The sequence below is a fragment of the Sarcophilus harrisii genome, chromosome 2 (assembly GCF_902635505.1).
Source record: "Sarcophilus harrisii chromosome 2, mSarHar1.11, whole genome shotgun sequence".
In the NCBI taxonomy this organism is placed as follows: Eukaryota; Metazoa; Chordata; class Mammalia; order Dasyuromorphia; family Dasyuridae; genus Sarcophilus; species Sarcophilus harrisii.
This window is the reverse complement of record NC_045427.1, coordinates 245247939-245265275: the sequence shown is the minus strand read 5'-3', so window position 1 is coordinate 245265275 and position 17337 is coordinate 245247939. Positions and strand designations below refer to the sequence as shown.

Below are 17337 nucleotides of genomic sequence, written 5' to 3'. Positions count from 1 at the left end.
CTGGATCTTTAAATTGTTCATATTTGTCATTCCTTATAATAGTAACATTTTATTGTATTCCTATGCCTTAATTTGATCAATAGTTCTCTAGTCACTGTTGCATATACTATATATTTTGTTTCCAGTTTTATCATGTTGCTATAAATATTTGCTGTCAGGAATCTTTTTAGTGTGTAGAACCAGGAGTAGGATAGCTGGAGAAAAGGGTATGAATTTCCTTACATGATTCCTAATCAATTTCTTTTCCTTTCTTTAAAAAAAAATTTATTTAATATTTTCCCCCAGTTACATTCAAACAATTTCTTTTTTATTTGTTTATAAGATTTTTGAGTTCTGGATTCTCTCCCTTATCCCTATTCACAATTAAGAAACCTCATATGAAGTTATGCAAAACATTTCTATTAAAGTCAAGTTATGAAGGAAAACAGATTTTCTATACTAATGAAAATAAAAACCCTCAAGAAAAATTTAAGTTTAAAAGAAAGAGAGAATGCTTCAATCTGTATCAGACACAATTAGTTCCTTTTCTGGGTATGGATAGGATTTTTCATTATAAGTCCTTCAGAATAGTTGTGGATGATTGTACCACTGAAAATAGCAAAGTCATTTACAGCTGATCATCCCAAAACATTGCTATTACTTTGGTTTATTTTTTTTTAATTAAGCTTTTTATTTTCAAAACATATGCATGGATAATTTTTCAACACTGACCCTTGTAGAACTTTATGTTCCAAATTCCCTCTCCCCTAGATGAAAAGTAATCCTATATATGTTAAACATGTTAAAAATATATGTTAAATCCAATACATGTATACATATTTATACAATTATCTTGCTGTGCAAGAAAAATCAGATCAAAAAGGGAAAAAAACGAGAAAGAAAACAACATGCAAGCAAACAACAGAAAGAGTGAAAATGCTATGTTGTGATCCACATTCAGTTCCCACAACCCTCTCTCTGGGTGTAGATGACTCTCTTCATCACAAGATCATTGGAACTGGCCTCAATCATTTCATTGTTGAAAAGAGCCACATCCATCAGAAATGATCATTGTATAATCTTGTCTTTATTACTTATTTTGTTCATGGAGGACTTTTTGGTTGTTTTTTTTCCCTTGAGATATCCTGCTCATCATTTCTCAGAGAATGATAATATTCCATCATTCCTTATCAGTTTCAAGAAAGTTGAAACAATTCACAAATTCAATGTCTCTGTTTTCCCATAGTTTCTTCTTCCTTCAACAAATTTTTACATCTTTTACCATTTTTACTGATTTGATGAGTGTGAGATGTAAGTTTATTTATATTTGCATTCCTCTGATTTTTAGTCATTTTGAAGTTTTCATTGGGCTTTTGACAGTTTATTTTTTAAAAACTCTTCATAGTCTTTGATCACTTGTCTTTGCAGAATGCCCCACATATGATAGCAGCTCTATAGATTTTGGATATCAAGTGTTTTATTGTAAAATATCTTCACTCTAGATATTTCCTGAAGAAATGTTAAACATAAAGTTTGAGGCTTTGTCATGCAGATATAATGAGATTAATAAAAATCACCCCTGGGAAAATAAATAAAGGACATAATTCAGTATCGATTATTAATAGGTAGGAAAATGATCAAATAATTTTCTATTTTAGCTGTATGCAACAAATTCTCAAAATAAGTATTTGTCTTTGCCTTCCACAACCATTCCTTTAGATGAAGGTTATTTGTTTGCTTTAATATATTAACAACTATTTCAGTAGAATTGGCTTTCTTTTTGATCTTAAGTATTTTATTTTATGCATTTAAAAATATTCTGAGAAGTGGGCCATAGGCTTTCCTATACTATCAAAGGGTTCCATATCACAAAAAAGGTTAAACACTGAATGTAAGAGAACTACTTTGACCTCAACATAAATTGGTGAATATAGCATGAATATAGTATGCTATGTAAATCTAGTGTGAAAATCTGACACTGTTCTGCTACAGAAATTGTCATTGAAATAGTCCTGCTTCTTTGTCTCTTCCCACAGAATTAAGTGACAGTCCAAATTATTTCAGATTTCTAATTCTATTTTGTAAACTAACAAAAATCTTTTTTTCCCTCTTTTTTACTTTACCTCATTGGGGAGGGAAAAACAAGAAAAATAAATTTGTAACAAATATGCATGGTCAAGCAAAGCAAATTCCTTTATTGGCTACGTTAAAAAAGATTTGTCTCTTTTTGTACTAAGTCCCTCCCTACTCTTTTAAGTGGGAGCATCTTCTTCATGAGTCCTCTAGAATTGTTCTTTTTAGAAAGCAAGATATTATTAATTCATGCTGATGCTAATAGTTCACTTTTTTAGGTGGAGCAAGAAAAGTTGAGAATTTTAAAAATTTACTAAAAAGAGATTTTTAAATAATTCAAATTAATGAACTTATTTCTTCTTTTGGTCATATCTTGGAAAGATTCTGTGCAAACTGTGGAAACTTTCAGATGCTGTCATTTGTGTTTCCAAAGTGAGGAGTAAATTAATAATTCTTACTGGTACTGAATAGCTGTTATTGAGTTTTAATATTATGTTGAAAACTCCATACCATCCAGTGAAATTTCACCCTAAACATTTCTTCTGATAACACTGTAAATGAAGGACCATGTACTTTCTGGATATTTAGTAAATGCTTGCTTAAAAAAAAGACAATTATTAATATATAGTAGACTTGACTCTTTATGAATAAAGTACTTTGAGTACTAATCACCTTTAGAGAAGAGACATAACATTCTTTAGATCCTAGAAGCATCATTTTAATATCATCTGCAGTATCTCTATTGTTGTTTTAAAGAGTTGTGCTTTATAAGAACCCAAAGATATACATATAAATATACACATAAATTCAAAGAATTCACCAGTTCATAGAGTAGAGCTGTAAACACCTTTAGACAACATCCAGTCCAATTCTGTCATTTTACATCTGAAGAAACTGAGAGAAGTAAAGTGACTTGTTTAAGATCATGCTGATAATAAGTAGGAAAACTAGGTTTTGAATTCAGATCCTGTGACTCCAAGTAAAAGTGAAAAAAGTGCTATTAAAATTTATGGTGAATATATGTCCCTCTTATCAACAGTGATCTGTCCTCTAGAGTGTTTTCATTAAAAAAAAAAAGAATAATTCTTTGATCAAACAAACATTTTGATTTTGGAATTTGAAGTTTGTTTTGTGACAGGTTTTCAGCACTACTGGTGGCTCATTTCTTCCTATACCTGTTATCCCAAATGGCAGAACAATACTTTGTTAAAGGATATTTAGAGTATTTTCTTATTCTAACTTTCCCACTTCCACAAAAATTTTTTGAAAAGGCCATTAGTGACCCACTTCCCTTTTATAGAGAGATTTATTCAATACACTAACCAACTAATTGATGTTCAATTTTCAGTATTCTCTCCCTGATTGTAGGAAGCATATGAATGTTAAATTTTTACCTCTGAAAATATTTCAAAAGACATGGCCAAGATAATATTTTTTAGAAATGACCCAGATCAGAGGTATCAAACATGCAACCTGTAAGCTGCAAAAAGTTCAGCCTGAACCAGATTAAAACGTAATGTGGAAAGATTTATCAAATTAAATAAAAATGCAACAAAACATAGATAATATCAATATTTAATTTTCTAAGGCATTATGTACTACAAGGATCCTTATATACAGTTTGATGGCCCTATTTATGTTTGCATATTTCACCACTGGGCCAGATCACTTTTAAAAATAAGAAAGAAAAGATAAATTAGGTTGTTTTCACTATTTTGATTGAAATAATTTAGATCAATTTGGTCAGCTAATAACTTAATTTCTCCATTTTATTCTTGTTGCAAATATTATAACGAACTGTGATTCATTTGACAGTTTCACTAAATGAAATGTATTAGATTTGAAATTGAGAGAAATATTCATGAAATTAATTTCTGAAATACATATATCCTCAATAAGTTGCATTTATCGCTTAACTTACCTCTTAAGTAGGTTCAAGCATGTCTCTATTTGAAACTAGCTATGATTAATTTGGACCTGATGTGCCTTTGGAGGGCTGGAGGTTTCCAGAGTACCTGGGGGGCCTTCATACTGTCTAGAATGATCATAGACTTGGAACATGATTTGGTAGTTGGACTATACAGGTCCTGTTATAAAGTCAGCATTTAATAAGCCTAAGGTTAACAAGAGATCAACTGCAGTGCAGACATGCAGAGCAAGATGAAAAGAAATAGAAAGATTATGGAATGAGAGTGAAAAGTTGGGATTTAGTGGCAAAGGGTCAAGTTTTAGGTAGTATAGAAGGTAAGTAGCCAATTAAGTGGATCAAAAAGATAAAAAGTAATTTTTAAAATGAGTGACAGGTTTAAGTGGTTGAGTATTTGACTGGAACAAAAGGATCATTTGAAAGAAGACTAAAGAATCAAATGGAATAAGAATAAAAGAGCACTAAAACATAAGTCTTGATTGCTTAAAATGCATTGTTTCTTCTTTTCTGTCCAAAGTGATTTGTAAAATCTATAAGGACCATGTGCCCTACAATAAGAATTTGAATGAGACCTGTGTCAATTCACTTCAGTTATTTAGTAAGTGTTCAATTTATATAAAACCTCTGGCACATACCAGCTCTATTACTATGGGCAAATCATATAAATTATAGATGGATTGCTGATTTGTACTAGTAAAAGGAATTTCGACATCTGGATTTCCCCACACAGATGGAATCATAGATTGCAATAAAAAAAAAAAGAAGAAGAAGAAGTACAAGGCACTGTCCCAGGTTCTAGGATGACTAAGACAAAAACAAATAAATAAATAAAGACAAAACTACACGCTGTCCTCAGGAGCTTATGTTTAGTTGGAGATATAAGTACACAGATAACTAAATACAAAATAATTTGAATTTGAGAAGGGAAAGTGAAATAATAGTAAGAGGATATAAAGTACCTACTATATGTTAGACAGTGTGCTAAACACTGTACAAATATGATTTCATTTGATCCTCACAACAATCTTGTAAGGTAGGTGTTCTTATCTTCATTTTATAGTTGTGGAAACTGAGGCAAACAAAAGTTAAGAGAATTGCTTAGAGTGATACAATTAGTATATTGAGCATAGATTTGAATTCAGTTCTTCCTGACTACAGACCAGTGTCATGGGAGTCTTTTGGGAAAACATAATAAAGGAAAGGAGTTAACACTTCAGCTGAGCCTTGAAAGGAAAAATAGAGATGGAGATGAGAAAGAAGTTCCTGATATTCCTGATTTAAGGAAGAGTTTAAATGAACACACAGAGATAGGAATGGAATGCTCATTTCTGGAAACAGCTAGTAATGTAGTATCTAGTATCTAATATGCAGTAATGTAGACTAATAATCTAGCATAAAGTATTTGAAAGACAATATTCTAAAATAATCATTCTAAAATAATAGGTAAGTTTGAGCCAAAGTATAGGACACCTCAAAAACCATACTGAAGAATTTGTATTTTGACCTAGAAGCAATAGAGAGGCATTCAAAAGTTTTGTGAGCAGGAGAATAACACAATCAGACCTGTGGCTTGGGTGAATTATTTTAGTAGTTGTGCAAAGTTTTTCAACTATTTTTTGTCTATCCTACCTTGAAATTAACTTTCCTAGCTTTCAGATTTTAAGGTTGTTTGGTCTATTTATTGTTTCTTTTTGTTCTCTAATTGGCACATTAGCTCATACCTTAAAAGTTCACCTTTTAATTCTAAATTATTACTCTCTTTTTTTTGAAAAAAGCAACAATAAAAAATAACACTTTTTGATTAGACTTTTTTAATTTTGGAAAAATAGAAGAACATCATTTTGAATGGATCAAACATTTCTGTGGCTCCAATTCCAATTTATTTTTCTCATCTATGTGCTCCCCTTTATTTTTCAAAAGATACTTAATTTCTTTTAAAAAGTTGTATATTTTACAGTTGATAACAGATGATAACATTGATATGTACCACAGTGAATCAGTAATGGAACTAAGATTTTTTTATGTTAAACATGGTAGAAATATGTATTAAATCCAATATATGCATAAATATCTATACAATTATTGTGTTGCACAAGAAAAACAAATCAAACCAGTTTAAAAAAAAGAAGCAGAATAAAATGTAAGCAAGCAATAATGAAAAGAGTGAAAATGCTATGCTGTGAACTACATTCAGTTTCCACAGTCCTCTCTCTGAGTGTAGATGGCTCTCTTCATCACTGAACAATTGGAACTGGTTTGAATCATCTCAATGCTGAAGAGAGCCATGACTATCACCATCAGAATCGATCGCTGTATATTCTTGTTGTTGCCCTGTATAATGATCTCCTGGTTCTGCTCATTTCGCTTAGCATCACTTCATATAGTCTCTCCAGGCCTCTCTGAAATCATCCTGCTATTCATTTCTTACATAACAATAATATTCCATAACATTCATATACCAAATTTATTTAGCCATTCTCCAATCAATGGACATCCATTCCATTTCCAGTTTCTTGACACTACAAAAAGGGCCAACACAAATATTTTTACACATGTGAGTCTCTTTCCCTCCTTTAAGATCTCTTTGGGATATAATCCCAGTAAAAACACTGTTGGATCAAAGGGTATGCACAGTTTGATAACTTTTTAAGCATAATGGAACTAAGATTTGACCCCACATCAGTAAGCCAGTAAGCATTTATTAAGCATATTTTCTTCTTCCAGGGTCTAGGGATATAAAGGAAGAAGCAGCATTTGAACTGAATTTTGAATGATGCCAGGGATTCCAAAGAGGCAAAGAAGAGGAAGAGCAGTCCAGACAGCCTTTGCAAAGGGGGAGGAAGACCGAATGCCATATACAGGGAATAGCACATAGGCCAATTTGGCCAGAGTATAGATTGTGTGAGGGGGAGTAGATAAAATGTAATCTCTCTAGAAATATGAGCTAGAGTCAGATCACAAAGGGTTTAAATGCCAAACAGGGAGTTTATATTTTATAGTAAAGTCAGTGAAAAACTATTGAAGCTTCTTAAACACAAGATTCATTTTGTATTAGGAAGACACCAGATACAGTAGTTCAGATGAGATGCAATAAAGATTAGGATTAGGGAATTTGGGGTGTGAGTGGAAAGGAGGGGAATGAAGTAAGGGATTAAGTTTTTATTAAGGGCCTACTATGTTCCAGAAACTGTGCAAAAGGCTTTATAAATATTATTTCATTTGATCCTCAAAACAACCTTGGGAGGTAAGTGATGCTGTTATCTCATTTTTAAAGTTGAATAAGCTGAGACCAGATTTGAACTTGTCTTCCTGATTCTAGTCCTTAGCTCAATACTTAACTGCTTCTATGTTTTTGAAATCACATCTGCATGACTTCCCCATTAGATCAGAAAGGGTCTACTTGCTGATCCTTATACTTAAACTTAGAAATGAGTACTTCCTACTGCGTGCGAAATGATTGATATTAAAAGGATTGATATTAAAAACAACTTTTAATGAAAGCCTAATGTTAATTGAGTTAGGATTTCATAAGACCAATGTTTGACATATTGTTTTAAAACAAACACACAAACCCAAATCTAACTATTCTCAGTATTATTGATCTCCTCAAATTAGTTCTAGAGAAGTTTGAATGTTGAGTTACTTTTCCATATTTTGCTTTCTTAAAGTTATTTATTAAAATGATTGGTAGAATGTGGTTCACATGAACAAAAAGGAAATCAAAGAAAAATGTAAATTTAAAACATTGGGAAATTTGGGCTGCCAGGTTTACCAAAATGTTAGGAGAATAGTCAGAACCAAGGAGCTTTGGTGAAGAATTAAAGATTTTATATAATTTGTGACATATTAAATAGAACAACTTGGTTTCCAAGTGAAAGTGTACATTGCTTACATTTATATTACTAAATAGTTATGCTGGATATTCTAATAGAGCTCAGCTTTACTCAGTAAATATTTTTTCTAGTAGTTAAGGATAGGAACTAGACATTACTTTATCATTGAATCTTTACACATTATTCTCTCTTATTTTCAAAGATATATTCTTATCCCTTTCTTTTTGATCTCTGGCCTTCTTGCTGTTTGTCAAACAAGACATTCCATCTCCTGACTTTCTTCTAATTATCCACTATACCTGGAATTCTCTTCCCTCTCAATTTCTATCTTCCTGACTTCAACTCCTAGCTAAAATCTAATTTTCAAAAAAAACCCAAAACCTTTTCTGATAATCCTTGGTACTAGCCTTCCTCTGTTTCTTTTCTTCAATTTATTTTGTATATAACTTGTTTATACACGGTTGGTTGGTTGTTGCCCTTTATTCTCAACAAGGACCAAAATGACAGCACTATGTTAGAGTGCAGTTACAGTGTGTGTGACTATGGCTGAGCAGACCAATACGAGCTCTGCCACAGGTCGGACACAAATATTCCATATGAATATTTGAGTTAGCTTCTCTAACTTTGCGCAAATCACATTTCTTCTGGGCTAATTTAATTCTGCTTTGCTCAAAGAACACAGCATCTTCTCTAATAAAGGCATGCCATAATGGGCCTATGCCAGTGTCTCCCATGTTATACAATTACTTCTAAAGTTCTTAAGAGAACGTTTGAGAGTATTCTTGTATTACTTTTTCTGACTGCCTTGTGAGCACTAAACCTATGTGAATTCTCCATAAAATATTTCTTTTGGGCAAGAGTACATTTGGCATTCAAACAATGTGGTCAGCCCAAAAGAAGAGTTGTGCTCTCTGCAGTAGAGTTGGAATGTTTGGCACTTTAGTTTAAGAAAGGATCTCAATGTTTGTATTTTATCCTGCCAGATTATCTTCAGAATTTTCCTAAGATAATTCAAATGGAAGCAATTCAGTTTTCTGGCATGACAGTGGTATACTGTCCAAGTTACACAAGCATACAACAATGGTCAGCAGAGTGGCTCTGGAGATCTTCAGTTTAGTAGTCAGTCTAATCACTTTCCTCTCTCACATTTTCCTTTGGTGCCTTCAAACAATGTATGTCTGGCAGTGTGTGTCAATTTCATTATCAATGGGGACACTACTGGAAAGTATACTGCCAAGATAAGAGAACTTATCCAGCGCATTCAAAACTTCACCATTTGCTATAACTGATGGTTCTGCATATGGATGGTGTGGTGTTGGCTGATTGTGGACCTGTGTTTTCTTAGTATTAATTGTTAGGCCAAAATTAGCACAAGCAGCAGAGAATTGATCCATACTTTGTTGCATCTCAGCTTCAGAGGTTACATTGAATAATAATTATTTGCAAACAAAAAATCATGCACCAATACTTCCTCCATTTTAACTTTGGCTTATATAGCCTTTTCAAGTTGAAGAATTTACCATCAGCTGACTTTGATTCCATGTTTCTTCGCATAGGAGACATTTGACAAGATGGCTGAAAACATCATGCTGAAAAGCATGGGAGCGAGCACATAGCCTTGTTTCACTTCATTAGTGAGTGGGAAAGCTCGAGAACATTGCCCACCATCCAGAACCAAGGCAAGCATGCCATCATGAAATTGACATACTATAATGATGAACTTCTCTGGGCAATCAAATTTTGACATAATTTTCCATAAGCCCTGGAGACTGACAATATCAAAGGCCTTGGTCAGATGCACATGTCATATACAGACCTCTGTTCTGCTCCTAAAATTTTTCCTGTAGTTGTTGGGCAGTAAACCACACTAGCTGCTTCTTGGCCTCTCTGAAACCATACTGTCTCTCAGTTAGATGACCTTTTTCTGGGTGTAACGTCAGCCTATTAAGAACCTTGTCAGCAATGACTAAGACAGAGATTCCTTTGTGATTGTTACCAGACAATCTGTTCTCTTTGCCTTTAAAGATGAACAGTGGAAGCATCCTTAAATTTTGGGGGCATAACTTCCTTTTGCCATATAATCGGGAAATTTTCAGTTAGCTTTTGTATGAGCAGTGGACTCTCCCACCTTATAAATCTCAATTGGAAGAGAATCAACATCTGGGGCTTTACCACATGAAAGCATCTTAATGGCCTTCAAAACCTCTTCTTCAGTTGGAACTTCAGCTAGGGAGTGATTGATTTCAACTTGGAGTAAACAGTCAATAGCTTCAGCATTAATTGATGGTGATCTGTTGAATATACTATGAAAGTGTTCAGACCATCTCTCTAAGATCATGTCCTTATCACTAATCAATGTGGCAACCATCAGCACTGAGTATTTGAGATGTACTCAAGGGCTTTGATAGGTCTTTGGCACATAAATAGCCTTCAGTGCATCATAAAAACACTTTGGATTATTACTATCGCATAAAACTGAATTTCTTCTATCTTCTTACGGGGACAAGAAACCTAAGTTTTGATTGTACTTTACTTTTGATGGAATTGAATGCTACTTTCTTAGAAATGGATGAACTATAGTGTTGGTACACCTTGTGAACTTCTCATTTGTAGCAGCTTCTGAATTTCCCCATCATTTTTATCAAACCAGTTTTGATATTTGTAAGTGTTCTGATTCAGATGAGCAAATGCATGGCTGTACACCAAATCTCTGAAAACTGCCTACTCCTTTTCTGCTCCATTGTTGCCAACTGTATGTTAACTCAACTTATCCTCCAAGTTAACAACAAACCGTTCCTTGTCAGAAAAGCACTCTAATCTGTTGACAGTAATTTCTTCTGTAAGTTTTTTTTGCCTTGGGGCTACCATTTTTGTTGAATGCTAACATTCAGCTTGGAGAGGATTAGTCTACAATCAGTCCAGCACCCTGCACCACACATTGCCTTTGTCAAGATTACATCCTGTCTGTCTCTTCAATCACATAGTCTATTAAATGCCAATGTTTGCTGTGACAATAGATCCATGAAATTTTATTGCATTTAGGTAAATGGAATAAAGTGTTGGTAATGAGAAGGTTGTAAGGTTCACAAGTCTTCAATAGTTAATGACCACTGCTGTTGCTGTTCTCAACTCCATTCCTCCCAAGGATTTCCTGGCATGTCTGGATGGCTGAAACTATTCTAACATTAAAGCCAGTCACAATTATAAGCTTGTACTCCTGATACATATTTATAAGGGTCTCCAAGTTTTCATAAAATTTTTCTTTGACATTATCTGGGTTCATCATGGTGAGACCATGACTTCTCATTGTCTTTCCTCCTTTTGGAAGGCATATGAGCTTCTTTACTAGATTAGTTTTGATTGCAAAATTACACTAGCTTCACAGTACTCTCTTTCACTGTGACCAGTCGGGAAAAATGTGTATCCAGCTCTCACTTCAGTAAACTGGCCTTCATTTGACAGCCTAATTTCACTCAGGACTGCTATTTGGATGCAATACCCGTTGAGTTCTCTTGCAACAAGAGCTCTTCTTCTTTTAGGTCTACTGGATTTTGTTTTGTCTATAAGTGTGCATACATTCCATGTACTGGTGGTGAACAGAATCAACTTTTCAAATTTTTATACATTTTTTAGTGTCTTGACTGTAGGACAGGATCCCTGTTTGCTGTGGTAACCAGGCCAGGGTTGGGTAAGCAGAAAAAATTTAAGGCACCTTTTCTAGCCCCTCACACATAGAATGAGCAGTGCCTTAAAAGGCTGCTCAGACACTCAAGAGGTGCTGAATTCCATTGCTGCTTCCATTGAGAAGATGATCCTATGTCTTAGGCAGCCTGTGTGCAAGGCAGTTATGACTATAGAATGTAAAGAATGTAAAAAAAATTATAACTATTTTTGAAGTGGCAAAAAAGATGGGAATCTGAGAGAGTAACCATAAATTGAAGAATAAACAGGTTATGGTATATAAATGATATCAGTAAGTCACTATCCAGGGGTCCTCAAACTTTTTAAAAAGGGATACTGTATGAGGATGTATTCTGAAGGAAGTGGATATCTTGGACAAAGACAAGATCTAACTCAGTTTCAATTGATCAATGATGGACAGAAGCAGCTACACCCAAAGAAAGAACACTGGGAAATGAATGTAAATTGTTTACATTTTTTTCTTCCCGGGTTATTTTTACCTTCTGAATCCAATTCTTCCTGTGCAACAAGAGAACTGTTCGGTTCTGCACACATATATTTGTATCTAGAATATACTGTGACATATTTGACATGTATAGGACTGCTTGCCATTTGGGGGAGGGGGTGGAAGGAAGGAGGGGAAAAGTCGGAACAGAAGAGAGTGCAAGGGATAATGTTGTAAAAAATTACCCAGGCATGGGTTCTGTCAATAAAAAGTTATAATTATGAAAAAAAAAATACTATACCATGCCTTGGTATGGTATTGTCCTGAACTTTTTTTTTAATCAGCTTAATGACCAACTAGGATTCCAAAGGATTAATGAGGAAATAGACTACCTCTCTCGTGATAAAGAAGTGGAGAACTCAAAATACATAATGAACAAATAATTTTTGGACTTGGATAATGTATAAATTTGTTTTGATAGACTATTTATGTTTTTTATGGGTTTTGTTTTTCTTTTGTTCTTGATTGCCCAAGGTGGGAAGGAGAAATGGGGACACAAGGCAGATTTTGACTGATAAAAACAAGTGGAATAATTTACTTAAAAATTTTTGTTTATTGATTGGAATAGGGAATTTCAGGTTAAGGAGCTCTGAATCAAAGAAAGTAATCACTTTTTATGCATCTTATAGTCAGAGTTATATAGAGCAGAGAGAAGATATATAATTTGCCAAGAGTTTGGATTTGAATTCACTTCTTCCTGGTCCTAAGACTAGCTCTTTATCCACTATGTCTTTTTATTTGTGGACTTTTTTGTCCAGAAATTGGTTTACCCAAATTTTCTTATGCTAAATATGAAGTAATTTCATATTTAGAAATAGCAGACTTTTTAATGTGAATAAGATTTTGTAGGGTTAAATGAAATAATACATATCAAATCACAAAATCATTTAGTACTATATAAATATGAAGCAGTAATGTGTTATATGAGTTATATTGCATTACAAAGAAAAGAAGTCTTATGTTAAAGCTAGAATCTTTTTGGCATATCTTGCTGAATATCTTGTGGTTAGTATTATTCTGTGAGTTGGAACAATTGATGCTGGGTGGGTAGCATGAAGAAATTTATTTATGCCAAGTGTTAGTCCAGATCCCTTATTATAGATGCAGATTTGAAATGGAAACTTATTTGCACAAAACAATTAGCTGTGACACTAAAGTTTAATATCTTTTGAATGGTTTAATATTATAAACAAAAAGGAAATTTCTGGGACATGTATTAGTAGTAAAAACAAGACATAAATAAGGGCTTACATTTAATAAAGGTCATAAATTGAAGAAAGGATATAATTTGAAAAACTAACAATTAAATTTTCTAATATCTTTCTTATAGAGTTTGCAGAGCTTCCTGTGCATTCTCTCTTGTTTTGTTCCTTATGATACTTTCATTTTATTCTCTTTATTACTTTCTTTCCAGCAGGCATTTCCTTTCATTCTTGGATACCTCCTGAAAAGCAACACTGTAAACTTTTAATTGCCTGCTATTACTATTTTTTCTTGTGAGCAGGTTTCTCCATTCTTTCTCTCTAAAACAGATTTATATTGAAACTGGACTTCTTCAGACCAGCCATCTTCTAGAAGCTATACAAATATTTGGACTCATTATTTTTCATGTCTTCCTTTATAAACTTTCTTTGTGTCACTCTCCTCTGGATACTACTATTCTTTATGTAGTGTGCAAGAAAGCACTCTCTACTAAAAATTACATTCTTTTCTCATATGGACTCCTCTTGTACACCTGTTGACTTCACCAATATCATTTTGCATTTACATCATTAATACCAAAACCCCACAGTAAATTTATTAAACTGGGTGTCCATTTATATCCATTCTTGTGGAGCTAATTGACTCTGGTAACTTGCTTCACCTTAACATCATGTTTTCCTGGAATTAGTTAAGATGTTAGGCAAGATATACTGGTACATTTCATGGGATAGATGTTGACTAATCTTATTTTCCTTTTAATTTTCAGCCAATATTTTATTTTCTTTCCCTCAGCTACTTTCTGAAGTTGTTTAAGAGACTACCCAACATAAGGGTTCTTAATCTGGGATCCATAAACATCTAACGTGTCTTTGGATAGATTTTAAGGGGTTACATTTTAAGATCACAAGATCTTCTAGGGGGGAAATTACATCATCTTTATTTCGATGTAAATTTGTTTCCTTTGTAAGCCTATGCATTTTATTTTATTTGTTTTAAAACTTTAATCTGAGAAAGGTCTGGGGGATCCATAGTCTTTACCAGTCTGTCAAAGGGGACCTTGACACATAAAAAGTGAAGAACCCCTGATCCTAAACTCATTTGTCTTCCTAGTTCCTGTCAGTCATCTCATTTTTTATCCACAAGTCTTGGCAACCTCTTCATCTTTTATAGATGGAGAAACAGAAGCATAGCAAAGTGTTTCACAGTATTCCAGCCAAAGACAGGTCCACATCTACTCATGGACACCTGCCTCATTCTTTACCCTATTGTTCTAAATGTAGCTTCCTCTCTCATTTCCTGATGCTTTTAGTTTTTGCGGTAGCATGTAGATGTCTTGTGATCTTTAGTCAGCAGTCTAGATAGGATGCCACTTATGTCCTACTTTCCACTATTAAACCAGAAAGCCGGATTTGATGTATTTTAATTCAGATTCTTGGCAATTTAGAAATTTTTGAATGACTTCAGATATATACCTAACAAGATACAATTAAATTGGCTACTAACTTATGCTCAAACTGTAGTTTGGTAGGGTATCCTTATTCTGGCAACAAAGAGAAAAATTTGGTCTTCATAAATTTGTCTCATTTCCCTTTTAGTTTCAAAAATCTGTTTTCTAATAGTGTTTTTTTAATCTCACAGATGCTGACTTGACAGTGACAGAACCCAGCAGCTCTGATAGCCGGGGGGAGAGAGCTGACCTCTATGCAAATGCTGATGAGGCCCTCCTTGGAGGAGAAGCTAGCTACCTGTCTCAGCCCCTCACCCCAGAGAAGGAAGATGCACTGCACCAGGCTACAGCTGTTGCTAATTTACGGGCGGCTCTCATGAGTAAAAACAGCTTGTTGTCTCTCAAAGCAGATATGCTAGGAGATGATAGCTCTCTGCTGTTTGAATATTTGCCCAAAGGCACACATTCATTATCTCGTAAGTTTATATATATTTTTTCCTATTCTCCTTTGTTTTTGTTTTCAAAAGCTATATTGAAAGTCTCATGGGAGATAAAGCAGTAATTTAAGCCTCATCACATTTATTAAATTCAATATGCTGTTTGACAGTGGATACTCTTGTGTTCTTCTAAGGTCAAGATTAAGTAGTTAATTGTTCCATATGTTTAGATGTTGGGTTTTTAAAATAATATCACAAGAGAAAGTTTATGTGTTGAAAAATTATGGAGAAAATTATATCTTGAATTTTTAAAACAAAGAGTTTAACTGATAATCCACTCACTAATCATTGCCAGGAAGGACATTAATTACTATAGATTAAACATTTTGAAATATAGTAATATTTAAAACACAGGTTTAAAGACTCCCATCAAATTGTATGCAAAATTTAGTTAGACATAAAAAAGTAGCAAACTACCTTGGAAAACTTTAGCATTCTAGGAAGTTTTGAGAAACTATATTGATATAGTAGAATATAAATTCTAAGATTTTGTGCTCCCTCTGCTGGCTCTCTGCTGCCGCCAAATTGTTCTTACTCTACTGCAATATGAGAGAGAATGATTGAAAAACAGTTTTTAAATAGAACCAATGCAGAAGTGCTAAGTGTGTGCATATGTGTGTGTGTGTGTGTGTGTATACATTTATCTCATCAGAGAATACTGATTAGAAATGAGTTATGTAAAATATATTTTCAAGTTGGCTTGACTTAAATGTGATAAATTGGATTCTGGTTGTACAGAAGAATTATTAAACTCTGAGAAATTATAAGAAGTAAGGGCAATATTTAATTTATTAACAATGATTCTATAAGGGAATTTATTCTATGGTTTTATTTCTATCTAGTGTCTTGAATATTCTAAAGCATATACTCTCCTCTTACAGTATTTATTGAGTGATTCAAGTTAAAATATTCAGATTATGGTCATTGGACAATACCACATTTTCTTTCACAAAACTTCACTCACTTTTGGATAACTAATTTCTTCTTTGTTATGATATTCTTAAAACATAAATTAGTAGAATGACACAGCTGCTTCTGTGTAAGTTTGTTCAGTCTGTACTTTCTCCAATGAGAGATTTCTCATGTGAAAAAATAAGTTTTTAAAATAGCATTACTCCAAAAAAAGAAAGAAATCATCATTGTCTTGTATACTTCTTCACATTTGGGTGATGGATGTTATGTTGTTACATGGCAAGTAGGAGTAGGAGAGAGAATAAGATTTATTAATGTGTCTAATTGTATATTAAATGGGAAAAGATGATAGATTAAATGTACTCAATACGAAGGAAATTCAGAGAGCAGAATATGTTACTGTTTGATTTGTAAAGACCACCTGTGTTAAGTATATCAGATATGTTGGTATCTGCTCAGAATGAGCATCTCTCAGTACCTTACAAAGTAAGGAGGGTAACTCTCTAATTTTATTTTTTGACATGTATGAATGCTATACATTTAGTTTTCAACTGGAACAATGGAGGTTAAAGTAGTTACAAGTCATTTTTATCTTGAGGATTCTAATAATGTATCTGTTTTAATTTTTACTAGTAATATAGGATTTTAGATCTCTTTCCAATTTTAAATAAGATTAAAGGATTGGGGGGTGCTGAATTTTTAGTTTGGAGATATTAAAGAAAACTGTAGTTCCTTTAAATAAAGAATTGGGCATACATTATATATATTTTCTTCCCAATTGTATTTTATCATTTAAGTTTTCTACAATATGTTTGTTTTTTGTCAGTGTTTGGATTTTAGATCCTAGATATTAGCAGAGATAAAGAAGGTTGATGGGAAGTATTCCAGCATATGGAATCCATAAAAAGATGGGAACTAAGGAAATTTACAAATAGAATAATTTTATAATTGCCATAAGTAAAAACTTATTAACTGAAGTGAAATGGCCTTCCCTCTCACTCAAAGTCTACATACAAAGATTAGAAAAAGTTATAGAGGAGACCGTGATATAGGCATGGTTTGGACTAGATAACTTCTGAATCCCTTTGACACTAAAATCACGTGAACTGAAGGGCATTTGGATTTTTATTTTTGTTAATTTTTTAGCTAGTGGATAAGATGAACCATATTGGAGAACGACAGATTAAATAATATGAGACAGTTTCCTGAAATGAACTCAAATGGCCTTGATCACTATAGAGTTACTCTACCAAACAGATCACTTTTTCATTAATGAAAAT

General features: G+C 33.3%; 1 protein-coding gene across 10 annotated transcripts in view; it reads left to right on the top strand.

Annotated features, from left to right (window-relative positions):
* Window positions 1-17337, top strand: part of ZBTB46 (zinc finger and BTB domain containing 46) — a 159449-nt gene that overhangs the window by 94673 nt on the left and 47439 nt on the right. For all 10 annotated transcript variants that reach the window (XR_004231927.1, XM_031951798.1, XM_031951797.1 and 7 more), the window contains one exon: window positions 14840-15124. Coding sequence is in view for 9 of the 10 variants with exons in the window: in XM_031951798.1 (XP_031807658.1) it covers window positions 14840-15124 (285 nt within the window). In the remaining variant the exon portion in view is untranslated. The remainder of the gene's footprint in view (window positions 1-14839; window positions 15125-17337) is intronic.